Below are 13954 nucleotides of genomic sequence, written 5' to 3'. Positions count from 1 at the left end.
CAGTTTGATAATGGATTGGAACTAACCAGTATGAAAGAAGAGTTGAAGTTAGGAAAGATCGGTAAAGCTGTGAGTTTCACATAAACCGGCAATTTATTGTTTAATCAGTTCCCGGTTATCTGAAAAGTACAGTAAGCCTGCAACCTATGCATATTTAATTGTGTGCATTCAGCTTTAAATGCATGGCAAAAAAAATAATATAAAGGGGGTGCAAAGAGGGCAGGGCTCTGGGGAAAATGACTTTGGCAATCCCACCCGCAATTCAACCCCAATGGATTTGGAAGACGTGTGATTTTGGCTTAAGGCGCAACCCCCTACATAAATTGTGGGTTTACTGTACCTTAAAACTACATAGTATCTCAGTATTTCGATTAGGCTACAGCTAATCCTTACCTGGAGCAAAAAGAGCTTTTAAACTCTCAGCCTTGCTTCTCAATAGGGATGTTCTCGTGGGAGAATCTGACTTCTCACAAGAGCATCCCCACCTTAACTGTGTATAGTTGGAATTTCAGAAGTTAAATGCACAGAAAATGTGGATGTACTGTGATATTATTAATTAGATTTATATACAGTGGAACCTCGGTTTTCAAACGTAATCTGTTCTGGAAGTCCATTCAGCTTCTGAAACATTCGAAAACCGAGGATCAAAGGGCTGTCAACAAATTTGATGGGGAAAATTAAGAAACGTGCCTGGGAAGCCATTCGACTTCCGAAGCGCGTTCAAAAACCGAAGCATTCACTTGCGGTTTTTTAACGTTCGGCTTCTGAAACGTTCGGCAGCCGAAATGTTCGAAAGCCGAGGTGTGACTGTACTGCCCTTCGTCACAACATAAAACACAAATGACAACCCTAACGTAGTTTAATGATCAAACGAGTCATATAGATGCTGTAATAAGTAATCTATAATAAAATGCAACAACAGCAGCACAAAACAGTCCGTAATTACAGAACCTTGACTCTATCTAAAAGTATTTCTTAATCCTGTCTCCCATGGAAAAATCACAGACCCTTCCAGCTCTCACTTAGAAATTTTCTCTTCATCTTATCCGTCCCTCACCCTGCTTGTGGTGGGAGGAATCTTCAGTATTTAAATTCATCAGCAAGCTGTTTGCCTGTCCTTTATTTTGCTCACCTTTCTTCCCTATAATGGATGTGAACATACTCAATCAACTTTGATGGGTTGTTTAATTTTAAGCAGAACTCTAAAGAATTTTTTTTAAAGTATAGTCTACTCCTCTGACCATTATCTTGTGCCAGCACTAACAAGGTTGATGCTGCTTTCATCTTTTTTCAGCCAGAGTTGGGTTTTCCTGGCAAAACCTTCATTACCTGTTAAGGATGCTCCAACACCAGGAGTTAAGAAAGCAGAGTTCTGTCGAAACAAATATTCCAGCTTGAAATCAGAGTGCTAAAGAGACATGCTTGAAAAAGCTCTATCTAAAAGTATTTCTTAATCCTTAATCTTGTTGCAAAGAGTGCTCTCTGCTTTCTTAAAGGAGAATTCATTATTCCTTACAGCATCTGCAGGCCATTAGCCACTGATGTTTCTGTAAAAGAATACCCTCCACCAAAGAGAATGAACTTCTTGGGGCTTTTAATACACATCTGAAATATGTTTTTAATCCAAAAATGGAGGGAGGGGAGGAGGTGACCCCATGTCAATAATTTAATGGCAAAACGTTTGGGGGGAGGAAGGGGGTCAATGCCACTTAGATGCATGGTTCACTAAATATGAGACTCCACACTGTTTCATCACATACATTACTTGATTAAGATGACTTTCAAGCAAAGTATACACTGCCTTCACTGAAAAATAGTGTGTCTGAGTTACTAGAAGTGACCACAAAATTCTGTAATTACTAATCCGTGAGGAGTTCATTAATACCTTTGAGTAATTACTTGATACTGCAGTTAACAAGTGATGAAAAATATGTTTGAACTTGCCCTCAAACTGAATAATATTCTCATAAATCATATGAAAGGCCAAAACAAAGTAATCAGAATACTACAATATTCACAGGAGCCAATTCACAGGATTCTCAAGTTCAATAGGTTTTAGCCTTCTTTTAAAATAAGATTTACCAGGGTGGTTTACATACAATAAAATATAGTTGAAAGGGCATAACAAATGTACAGGAAGATTTGTTGAAGAGCAATGAGGGACAAACTGAACTGAAATACAAGAGAGTTGTGACAAACCAACTAGAGTTCCCAATTAGATATTGTGAGACATTTCAAAGGCACTGAAGTGGCACTTCATTAGTTTAGGACTGTGCTGAAAGATTCTAGTCCTTATTAATCAGATAACAAAGACAACCACTTCCAAGTTTCCTGGCATGGGGATTCACAGCAATTTCATACCCACCAACCTAAACAGCCTCGGTCCTGTATACCTGAAGAAATGTCTCCACCCCCATCGTTCAGCCCGGACACTGAGATCCAGCGCCAAGGGCCTTCTGGCGGTTCCCTCTTTGTGAGAAGTGAGGTTACAGGGAACCAGACTGAGGGCCTTCTTGGTAGTGGCGCCCACCCTGTGGAACACCCTCCCTTCAGATGTGAAGGAAATAAGCAGCTATCCTATCTTTAAAAGATATCTGAAGGCAATATTTAATACTGTGCTGTTTTTAACATTTGATTGGGAGCCACTCAGAGTGGCTGGGGAAACTCAGCCAGATGGGCGGGGTATGTTTAAATAAATAAATAAATAAATAAATAAATAAATAAATAAATATTATTATTATTATTATCATCATCATCATCATCTTCTGGGGCATCTAAATCAGGATGTTCATTCTTTGCTCAGTTGCTGTGGTCAGCTGACTCCCACCAGAGTAACCAACCAAAAGGTGAAACATTCCAGGAGCCAATCAGAAGCTGGAATGCCTTCTGTAATTCCAGGATATCCTGCTTAAATTGGGGTGGTTGACTAGTAGGCAATTTTAAATCCAATGATACTTACACTGATAAAATCCAGTTAGGAGTCCGCTGAACATAACTGTGAAATATATCTTCATTTCAGGAGTTAATACCTGTATTTTCTCTTTTTATGCAAGTTCACAAGAGCAATTTAATATTTATTTATTTTTTTAAAAAGCAAGGCAATGAGAGAAAGGGAGCTAAAAGGCTAATTAAGCATTACTGAATGCAAAAAGATTAATAAATGTACCATTTGTTTTGCAAGGAACAACATACTTAAATATCAGAAAGCAAGCAACATTGCTTAAGTTCACCGACTTGGGAAAACATTCTTTTATGCTGCATAGTTCTAAAATAAATACTTTAGGGAAACAGAGAGCAAGCCATTATACCTTGATTTTCATTTTCTTTCAGATAGAAACTGCTAGAGCAAACATTCCTACTAGTTTACGTTGCCTGTGTTTTTACGAAGTTAATAACCGAACTGTCAGTCAAGGCCTATATAAATACAGTAGTTGAATGCTTTCTGCTTTAGAAGCACTCTTATTTACAAGAGCAGCCAGCCAAGATTTTGAAATGACTGCATGGTCTGTTTGCTTTGATCTCTTTTATGCCTCAGTCTCTCAGTACCTGTTAGTTTGCTATTTATGATACCTTTGTGTATTTAGGCATGAGAAGAGCAACTGTGGGAAGCCAGCACTTCTTAAGAAATCAGTGATGTGAGGGGGTGCATCAGATGATAAGCAGGAATTTTATTTTCCTTTTTTTGAAAAAACCAAAAACCTCAAGGTAGTCATTTGTGAATGCAAAGAGACTGACAGGTGTTACGTTCCCAAGGGGGGGAAGCACAAAGGTGTTATTTAAGCATACATCAACTTTGTGACTGCACACTCACACTGTATTTACCTATTGTTCAAGAAGTTTCCAGGATATCCCAAACTAATCTCAGCTCATTTACTGCCTTTGATTACTGCCTTGGAGGATTACCAGAGCCCTACCACAAAATGATTCACTCGTTAGCCTTTTGAAAGAACCTTCTCCCACTGACTGAGTAATGAAGACTCCTAGAACAATTGCAGCATGCCTGCTTTGTGTACGTAATGCAGTGAGTCTACCTGGCATTCCTCTCCCAAGCAGATCAAACAGCCGTGGTGCCCAGACCTAGGGAGCTGCCTCCTGCACAAACAGGAGGCCCAAGGTACCACTGACATGTGGGCAGCGAAGAAGGGAAAATGTAACTGGAAAACACAGTAAAGAGCAATGGGGGGGGGGAGGAGATTGAGGTCCCCCCCCCCCCCGCTGAACAGCTGACAGAAGATGAGTGAAAACTATATACAGTGGTACCTCAGGTTAAGTACTTAATTCGTTCCGGAGGTCCGTTCTTAACCTGAAAGTGTTCTTAACCTGAAGCACCACTTTAGCTAATGGGGCCTCCTGCTGCCGCCGGAGAAAGATTTCTGTTCTCATCCTGAAGCAAAGTTCTTAACCTGAAGCACTATTTCTGGGTTAGCAGAGTCTGTAACCTGAAGCGTATGTAACCTGAAGCGTATGTAACCCGAGGTACCATTGTAATGTCCCTCTATTGCTGCTAATAGGGCAGCTGGAAGAGAGCACAGGAGACATACCTGAAGGAGCGTCTCTACTCCCATCATCCAGCCTGGACACTGACGTCCAGCTCCGAGGGCCTTCTGGCAGTTCCCTCACTGCGAGAAGCGAGGTTACAAGGAACCAGAAAGAGAGCCTTCTTGGTAGTGGCGCCCACCCTGTGGAACGCCCTCCCATCAACTTTTCCCTGTTTAGGGAAGCATTTAATGCCTGATGTTTTATCCTGTTTTTAATATTCTGTTGGGAGCCGCCCAGAGTGGCTGGGGAAACCCAGCCAGATGGACGGGGTATAAATAATACCCATCATCCCTGACCACTACCTACGCTAAGTAAGAAAGATGGGAACTGTAGTTCAACAACACCTGGGAACCCAAGGTGGAGAAAGTCTGGTCTCGAGAAACAAGTTCTGTGTGTCACAGGTGCATTTAGCTCACTGGTACAGCACATGGTTTCATAAGCAAAAAGTTCTCAGGTTCAATTCCAGAATAGGATGGGAAAGACAGAACCACGGCTACAGTCAGTGCAAATAATTCTGAGCTAGACAGACCAATCATCTGACTCCTTGCAAGGCATTTCCCTGTTGTTTGTTGTTGTTTAGTCGTGTCCGACTCTTCGTGACACCATGGACCAGAGCATGCCAGGCACTCCTGTCTTCCAGTGCCTCCCACAGTTTGGTCAAACTCATGCTGGTAGCTTCGAGAACACTGTCCAACCATCTCGTCCTCTGTCGTCCCCTTCTCCTTGTGCCCTCCATCTTTCCCAACATCAGGGTCTTTTCCAGGGAGTCTTCTCTTCTCATGAAGTGGACAAAGTATTGGAGCCTCAGCTTCACAATCTGTCCTTCCAGTGAGCACTCAGGGCTGATTTCCTTCAGAATGGAGAGGTTTGATCTTCTTGCAGTCCATGGGACTCCCAAGAGTCTCCTCCAACACCATAATTCACTGCCTTGCCGTGGCGAAGGGGCTTGAATAACTCAGAGAAGCTATGAGCTATGCCGTGCAGGGCCACCCAAGATGGACAGGTCATAGTGGAGAGTTTTGACCAAACGTGATGCACCCGGAGCAGGAACCGGCAAGCCACTCCAGTATCCCTGCCAAGAAAACTCCATGGACAGAGACAACTGGCATTTCCCTACGTTTCCACATTTCTTGCGAAGAGGGCAGATAACCATACTGAATAAAGTGTGTTACGCTACTGAACCATTACCGTCCCTTTGGTAAATTAGGAGTCTAACAGTCGCCATAAAAAGCTCTACCTCTTAAAGTAGTCCCCGAGAATGTGCTATCTCCAACATGCATCAAAACTGGTGCTTGAACCTGAAGCAGCCTGCCTTCCTTGGCTGTACTGCCTGCTATCCAGAATTTTTATCTGATCCCTGTGGTAGCACCTAACGTTATGAGAACTTGAAAGCTTTGGTTTTATTTGTTAATATTTTGCATCTCATCTACGAATAATAATAATAATAATAATAATAATAATAATAATAATTTATTATTTGTACCCCGCCCATCTGGCTGGGTTTCTCCAGCCACTCTGGGCGGCTTCCATAGAAACCAAAAATACACTAAAATATCATACATTAAAAACTTCCCTGAACAGGGCTGCCTTAAGATGTCTTCTGAATATCAGGTAGTTATTTATCGCTTTGACATCTGATGGGAGGGCATTCCACAGGGCAGGCGCCACTACCGAGAAGGCCCTCTGCCTGGTTCCCTGTAGCTTTGCACAGCCCAAAAATATTTAAGCTGAAGCGTATTCATCCCGAGGTATGACTGTACTTAGGGTTTGGTCCCAGGCTATGATGCAGAAGAAGGTTAGCACTCAGGGGCAATTTTAGCATGATCTTAGGCAAGCAAGAAGAATTTACCTGTGCAATGTTGTATGCATCTCTTTCTTTAAACCCTGGTTGGTTCACCAGGGATGGAGGTTGCACTGGTGTGCTAACAGGATATGCACAATATGCTACATAGAATTGCAGATTTGGAATGGTCACAAGAGTCATCTAGTCCTATCCCATGCAATGCAGGAATCTTCTTGCTCAATGTTGGGCTTGAACCCATGATCCTGAGACATTACACAAGAATGAACCACTGTAAGCCTTGGACCTGTGTGCTCTCCCCTTTTTGCTTCTGCTTTGATTGAACACAGCTTTATATGTAATTTGAACTGAAAACCGTGATTAATGCCAACTAGCTATTGCTTGGAACAAACCAGTTTTAAACAGAGAAGCAAAAATGGAAGCTTAAGAACCCAAGGCTCAACGTGGCTTGTTCTCATCACACTAAAACAGGGGAAGAAATGGAGACAGTGAGAGATTTTACTTTCTTGGGCTCCATGATCACTGCAGATGGCGACAGCAGTCACGAAATTCAAAGATGCCTGCTTCTTGGAAGAAAAGCGATGACAAACCTTGACAGCATCTTAAAAAACAGAGACATCACCTTGCTGACAAAGGTCCGTATAGTTAAAGCTATGGTTTCCCCAGTAGTGATGTATGGAAATGAGAGCTGGACCATAAAGAAGGCTGATCGCCGAAGAATTGATGCTTTTGAATTATGGTGCTGGAGGAGACTCTTGAGAGTCCCATGGGCTGCAAGAAGATCAAACGTATCCATTCTGAAGGAAATCAGCCCTGAGTGCTCACTGGAAGGACAGATCCTGAAACTTAGGCTCCAGTGCTTTGGCCACCTCATGAGAAGAGAAGACTCCCTGGAAAAGACCCTGATGCTGGGAAAGATGGAGGGCACAAGGAGAAGGGGACGACAGAGGACGAGATGGTTGGACAGTGTTCTCAAAGCTATCAGCATGAGTTTGACCAAGCTGCGGAAGGCAGTGGAAGACAGGAGTACCTGGCGTGCTCTGGTCCATGGGGTCACGAAGAGTCGGACACGACTAAACAACAACAAAACAGGGGTGTGCCCCCCCATAGGTTGGTGATCTACCAACCTTGGCCATTATTCATGTTGGCTGAGGCTGATGGGAGCTGGAAGTCCAACATCATTTGGCGGGGCACGTGTTCCTTACTCATAAGTTTAACTCTGATTGAACACTTGCAAACATGTCCAAAGTCTCATAGTGGGTACCAGATTTTTAATTTTTTTTAAAAAAAAAACCTGCCTATCACACTTTTCCAACCATAGTTGAATGCATCTGATTTACACAAAGTCAGCCTTTGCAACACTGCCACTTCTTTCCTTAAAATTCCATGGAGAACCTGCTCTCCCACTGATGCCTTCCATCAGCAGGCTCCACTATTCAATAATTAGCAGCACAAGAATGATTTTATCCCCTAAATTCACTTACACACGCAAAGCGCTTTCTTTCTCATCAATATCATCCAAGAGACATGCAGTCACATGAATTTCTCTACATCCTGTTTCAGAATTCTGTAGCTCATGGGAGTTTGCCTTTGCGTTTTTAACTACATCATGAAAAAGGAAGAAAATCTTGGACTATCATTAATATTCATGTTTGTCGAGGGGAGGTATCACTTTATTCAGCGGTTCTGAATAAAGGAATGCTACTACAGAATAAATGATGGCATTCCGGAGAAGCTGCTTTGGCAAGAGGGGAAGAAAAAAACAAAATCAATTGCCGAATAGTCTTTCTGATCAGTACTCAAGCACTAATTGGAATTCAGATAAATCTGCACTCAACATGCCAGTAAAAGGAAGAATCATTACTCATTCTTCAAAGCTGTAAACAGAAGATAAGTGTGTTTCAGGAAATTATAGGTACTGAAGTTCAATAGTTCAGACATTTTTTCCATCCTCATTCTGTAACAGCAACAGCAGCAGTGATCTTTATACAGGTGTCCAAAAGCATAGCTTGTTACCTGCACATTACAAAAGTCATTCCACTAATTTTTTTCACTGAATAAATCAGTGGCTGACACTGAGTGTATACAGCAAATCTGTTCTCTGTACCTGTAAGGAGTAAGTTTCCAAGCAGCTATTAGTCACATCCAACACCGCAAAGTATAATGTGTGGAGTGGCCCTATGATAAATACAAGGGAAGTAGGAAACCCCACTGTTGCTTGGAGTCCATATATAACAACAAGATACGGACAGGAAAATCTGCTACTCACAGCAGAGGCTGAACTTTTCTAGGCGTTATGGGTTTAACAGCAAATCCTACACTAAGTAATGAGGAACAAGGATGCTAATAAAGAAATAATCACATTTCTTGCTGATTTGAACTGCATCTATATAAGTAGGGTTGCCATACTTCAAAAAGTGAAAATCTGGGCACAAACGTTGTTGAGCATTTTTCCCCCCAAAATCTAAAAGGAAAGAAAAGACAATTTTGGAGCTATTATTTGGCATTTCGTCAAAAAATCAACATTTCTGACATGGGTTGCCATACTCCCGGGTTTCCCCGGACATTTTTGCCGACTTTCAGAAATTCCACCCGGACGCTAATTCCGATGTCATTTGAGAATTTTTTTTTTAAAAGTAGTTAAAGTACTGTATAACAGTTCTGCTGGGAATTGGCTGGCTTGGCAAAGCTTGCAGAAAGCCGGACTCAATCACCTCTGATGTGCAGGGAGTTTGATCCTGATAGGGCAGTGTTTTCCTGCCACCCCCTGGGCCAACTTTGACCTGTCAATAGGACAACCCACCTGCCAAGCACCTGGGTGGTTCTGCCCACTTGTCAAAATTGACCTGCAGGGGTGGAGGAGAGATAACGTTCAAAAAGGTTGAGAGGTTTGAGAAAGCCAAAAGGAGGGCAGAAGTAATGAGCCAGAGAAGAATATTATTTCTTTCTTTAGGGCAGACGGGAATGGAAGGCATTTGGGTGTAAATATGTTTTCCATCCCTTGTTTTAAATATATCTACAAGAGAAAGGGGGGGGGATATTAAAGTGGTACAAGCTTCCTGCACCTTTGGCAAGGGTAATTCATTTACACTTTTAACAAACCCATGAGTAAACAGAAGATTTTCAACTGGATGGCAAGATGGGAAACTCTTTTCTTCAATATAAAATGCAGTACCACTGCCATGGATTCTTGCAGAAGTAAGGAGAGAAAAATAATTTTCTGAAAATTGCCTGGCCTCTCATTTCTGTCAAACCATGCTGCAACATCCTCATCTAAATGTTCAGCCTTGGATATAGAAATTAGAACCTTAGGTCCTCAATAACCTGTGGCACAAGCTGCATCTAATTTAACGAGGCTTCCTCTATCATCGCACAGTCTGGGAGATCAGACTTTCCACTCATGTCAATGACACCTGCCCATGTAACCTAATTTTAAAACGTATCTGTGGTTGCCTATTAAGTGAAAAGATACAGGAGGTGGATCAACACAACATCTGTGGAAATAAGATCCACTTTTATGGAAAAGTTCCTACCTTCAGGCTTCCCAGTTTGAAAATGTTGGCTCATTTAAAACGACCCAGAAAGTTACATAAAATGTACTTGACTGTAATCCAAACACAAGTACATATTGGAAACAAAGGATGCCTGAAGGGAAGCGAATTACATATCGTTGCTCTAGGTACACAGTGATTATTCTGCAGTAAAAAAAACATGAATCAAGAGAGACATCTAGCGGTTTTTTTATTATTACAAAAGTGTCTCAGCTGCTGAGCCAGAACAAATAAATATAAAACGCAGGTTTCCTCAAACAGAGATTATTGTTATAATTTCATTGTAAAGGATTAGTTCCCAAAAGTCATTCTTAAAATTAAATTAGTGTAGGCACGCAGCCTGAAGGGCTCACACATACCCAAATAACAAAATCACCAGATTAGATTCTATTTGTGCTTATATATTATTCAGAAAATGAATATCGGTCAATCATGTGTTGGTTTAAATTGTACACACTTTACTCATGCAGCTGGCACCATTTCAGAGTTGTACATCCCTCAATCAAGAATATTATTAATTGAAAACAGGTGGCAGCAGAACCTCCAGCCCATCCCTGCAATACAGACTACTGGCTAATGCCCATTTGGACCAAACAAGTGTGTAACTGTAAAGTTACATTGCAGCCCTTGGATGTGCTGTTCTCAGGCCCTGTGCTTCCCTTTGCTCCTGTCTGCTTCTGCCTCACTCTGGCTTTGCTACAACTCCTTGTTGACACTTTCTGCCCTGTTACCCACTCCTGTCCAGAATCCATTTCAGAATTCCACCTACCACCCAGGCCACAAACCAGACCCACCACAGTTCTCTCACTTTCAAAATCAGCTCACTTATTTCTGGCCCATTCTGCAAACGCTCACGAGGAAAGACCCAGGCCCTCTGCCTTTTCTGAAGCGAGACTCCAGATACACAAAAGTCGAATTATAAAAGGGTTCAAGGCATTTAAAGGCGTCAGGAAATACATATAGAACAATCACATGACAATGAATTGTGGGGGTAAAACCCCTCAATGTGTACTCCATTTATGAAACAAAATTAAATAAAACAAATCCTTCCAGTAGCACCTTAGAGACGGAATTTGTTATTGATATGAGCTTTTGGGCGCATGCACGCTTCTTCAGATACTTCTTCAGATTCTTCAGTGTGCATGCACACGAAAGCTCATACCAATAACAAACTTAGTTGGTCTCTAAGGTACTACTGGAAGGATTTTTTTTATTTTGTTTCGACTATGGCAGACCAACACGGCTACCTACCTATATCTTCCATTTATAAACATATCCAAATCTTGCTTCTTATGCTTAGAGCTTTGTACATCCTTTTAAGATAATCGAACGGTAGCATTTGTGAAATGAGGGCTGCAGTCCTATGCATACTTTGTTGTTGTTGTTGTTGTTTAGTCATTTAGTCGTGTCTGACTCTTCGTGACCCCATGGACCAGAGCACGCCAGGCACTTCTGTCTTCCACTAAGCTAAACCAAATAAACCTGGGGTGGTTTCTGTGCAAGCAGGTTTAGGACCGTGTTTTAAAAGTTATACAGCTAAATCTAAATTAGCCCCATGTTGCACAAATGTCTGAAGTATACTTTGTGAGGGAAATGAAGAAAAGAAAAAGCGACAGCTTAGCAGGCCGGGAATAGTAAAATAACTGCAAACATTAGCGGAGAGCACCATTTTACACCCAAATTAACAATCATAGACTTTAGTCCAACCCCCTGCAATGCAGGAATCTTTTGCCCAATGTGGGGCTCAACTCCATGACCCTGAGATTAAGAGCATCATGTTCTCGCTGTCATAATATTATTACTTTTTAACACAGTTTAATTATTGGTATCAGATGATAACAATAAATTTCATATAAATTCATCAAAAATAAGGGACCTTTCTCAAGTTTCTTTTTGGTCATAGAATATTTTATAGCAGTGGTGGGGTACATATGACCCTCCAAATAGTATTGGACTACAACTCCCATTATCTCTGAACCACACTGACTAGGGAGTATACGAGTTGGATTCCAACAACATCGGGACGGCTGCAGGTTCCCCAACCCTGTTTTACAAGGAGAGCATCCATGTACCATACCTGTTTTTCTTTGAGTTCTCATCCTTTCCTCTTTTAACCCCAAATATTCTTGTGATCAATGTACTAAAGAGAAGAGTAGATGAATTTCTTACCTATCAAGCAACATAAAAGCAAGTGTTAAATGACATCCCAATTTTTCCTGTATCTTTTCATTATACCTAAGTAGATGGGGAAAAGCCCAAATAAGGGAAAAGAGCTTCATTTTAAAAACATAAGGTCAATTTCAACTTATACTTATATTTATACTGGAATTAGACCTGTGGTTCCCAACATTGGGCACAAGCCCCACAGAATGAGTTATTAACAGTATTTTTTTATTTTTATTTTTGCATTTCTTATGGTTCTAGGGGTCTCATATACAGCATATTGCGACATACACATTTTTTTTATCTCGAGATGAGCTCAAATTGTATTTTGAATTTGTTAGGTACCTTTATTTTAATATATAGTAATTAAAATGATCAAAGTATTACATAAAAAGCTTCCATTAAAATTATTTTATATTTATGCATTTCAGTTCTCTATTATATGTTTTGGAACTTTATTTGCTATTTCCATATCACTTCATATTATCATTATTACTATTAACAATTTCTTAGAGATTTCTTCCTCAGTACTTCCAACTGTCCTTTTGTTCTTTTATTTTTCTCTTTCATGGGTGCCATGTTCTTTGGAAGCTTGTTTAGACCAAGCTAATGGCCTTTTAGGCTTCCTCCACGTGACTAAGAGTTCACTTTTTGAATAATAAGAATTATATGTCACGGGGGGGAGGGGGAACGGCATCAGGATTTTAGAGATGCTTAGGTGGGGCATGGCCCAAAAAAGGTTAGGAACCACTGACTTAGACAAACCACAAGCCCAGATTCAGAAGACGTGATAAGCCAAAACATGGCTCAAAGGCCAGCAGAAACTCCAGCCGGACCAGAGGAGGAAGAGCGGTCAAGATCTCCTCTGAGAGAACCTGCATGCTCACATGTTCTCCCTAAATCATGGTTTGGCACAGCATTACCCAAAAACTAAGTCATAAGGTTATTTAGGGACCAGTTACTAAGGTGCTTGGGGACGCGGGTGGCGCTGTGGGTTAAACCACAGAGCCTAGGACTTGCCAATCAGAAGATCGGCGGTTCGAATCCCCGCGACGGGCTGAGCTCCCATTGCTCAGTCCCTGCTCCTGTCAACCTAGCAGTTCGAAAGCACCTCAAAGTGCAAGTAGATAAATAGGTAGCGCTCTGGCGGGAAGGTAAACGGCATTTCTGTGCACTGCTCTGGTTCGCCAGAAGCGGCTTAGTCATGCTGGCCACATGACTCGGAAGCTGTATGCTGGCTCCCTCGGCCAATAAAGCGAGATGAGCGCCGCAACCCCAGAGTCGGTCACGACTGGACCTAACGGTCAGGGGTCCCTTTACATTTACCTTTTACTAAAGTGTTTAAACTGTATTACTTGGGGGGGGGGCTGAACTTGCGGCATTACATTTTAACTGACCACACCCACAGAAACATTGTTCTACTTTTAGACCCACTGAAATTAATGAACAATAACAGAGTAGAAGTTAGATCAGGGTTTCCCAAACGTGGGTCTCCAGATGTTGTTGGACTACAACTCCCATTACCCCTGGCTAGCAGGACAGGGATTATGGGAATTACAGTCCAAAAACAGGTGGAGACCCAAGTTTGGGAAACTCTGAGTTAGGTGGATGCAGCCCATGTTAATAACTTAAACTTAAAGCATTCATTCTAGACCAAGCATGCCACCAGAGACTTCATTATCACCTCCAACTGGCACTCTTTATATATATATATATATATATGTGTGTGTGTGTGTGTGTGTGTTAAAAAGTTACTGAGTTTTTAATATTAATCAGCCAAGTAGAAGCAGCTTTCCATGTCAGAAGGTGAATGCGGTGCTCTGCCTTCATTGCAGGAAACTAAATAAAAACCAAATAAAAAGAATACCAAGAGCCAAAATTCAGTGTTTCTGTAGGCTGT

The 13954-nt window shown here is 41.5% G+C and overlaps 1 protein-coding gene across 5 annotated transcripts in view; it reads right to left on the bottom strand.

The window, feature by feature from the left end:
- Positions 1 to 13954, bottom strand: part of THADA (THADA armadillo repeat containing) — a 161408-nt gene that overhangs the window by 103311 nt on the left and 44143 nt on the right. For all 5 annotated transcript variants that reach the window (XM_083432920.1, XM_083432922.1, XM_083432923.1 and 2 more), the window contains one exon: positions 11969 to 12060. In XM_083432920.1, the coding sequence (XP_083289046.1) occupies positions 11969 to 12060 (92 nt within the window). The remainder of the gene's footprint in view (positions 1 to 11968; positions 12061 to 13954) is intronic.

Source organism: Podarcis tiliguerta (genome assembly GCF_965153285.1).
Source record: "Podarcis tiliguerta genome assembly, chromosome: 3".
NCBI lineage: Eukaryota > Metazoa > Chordata > Lepidosauria > Squamata > Lacertidae > Podarcis > Podarcis tiliguerta.
Note: the sequence above shows the minus strand (reverse complement) of the source record. Positions and strands in the feature narration are given on the sequence as shown.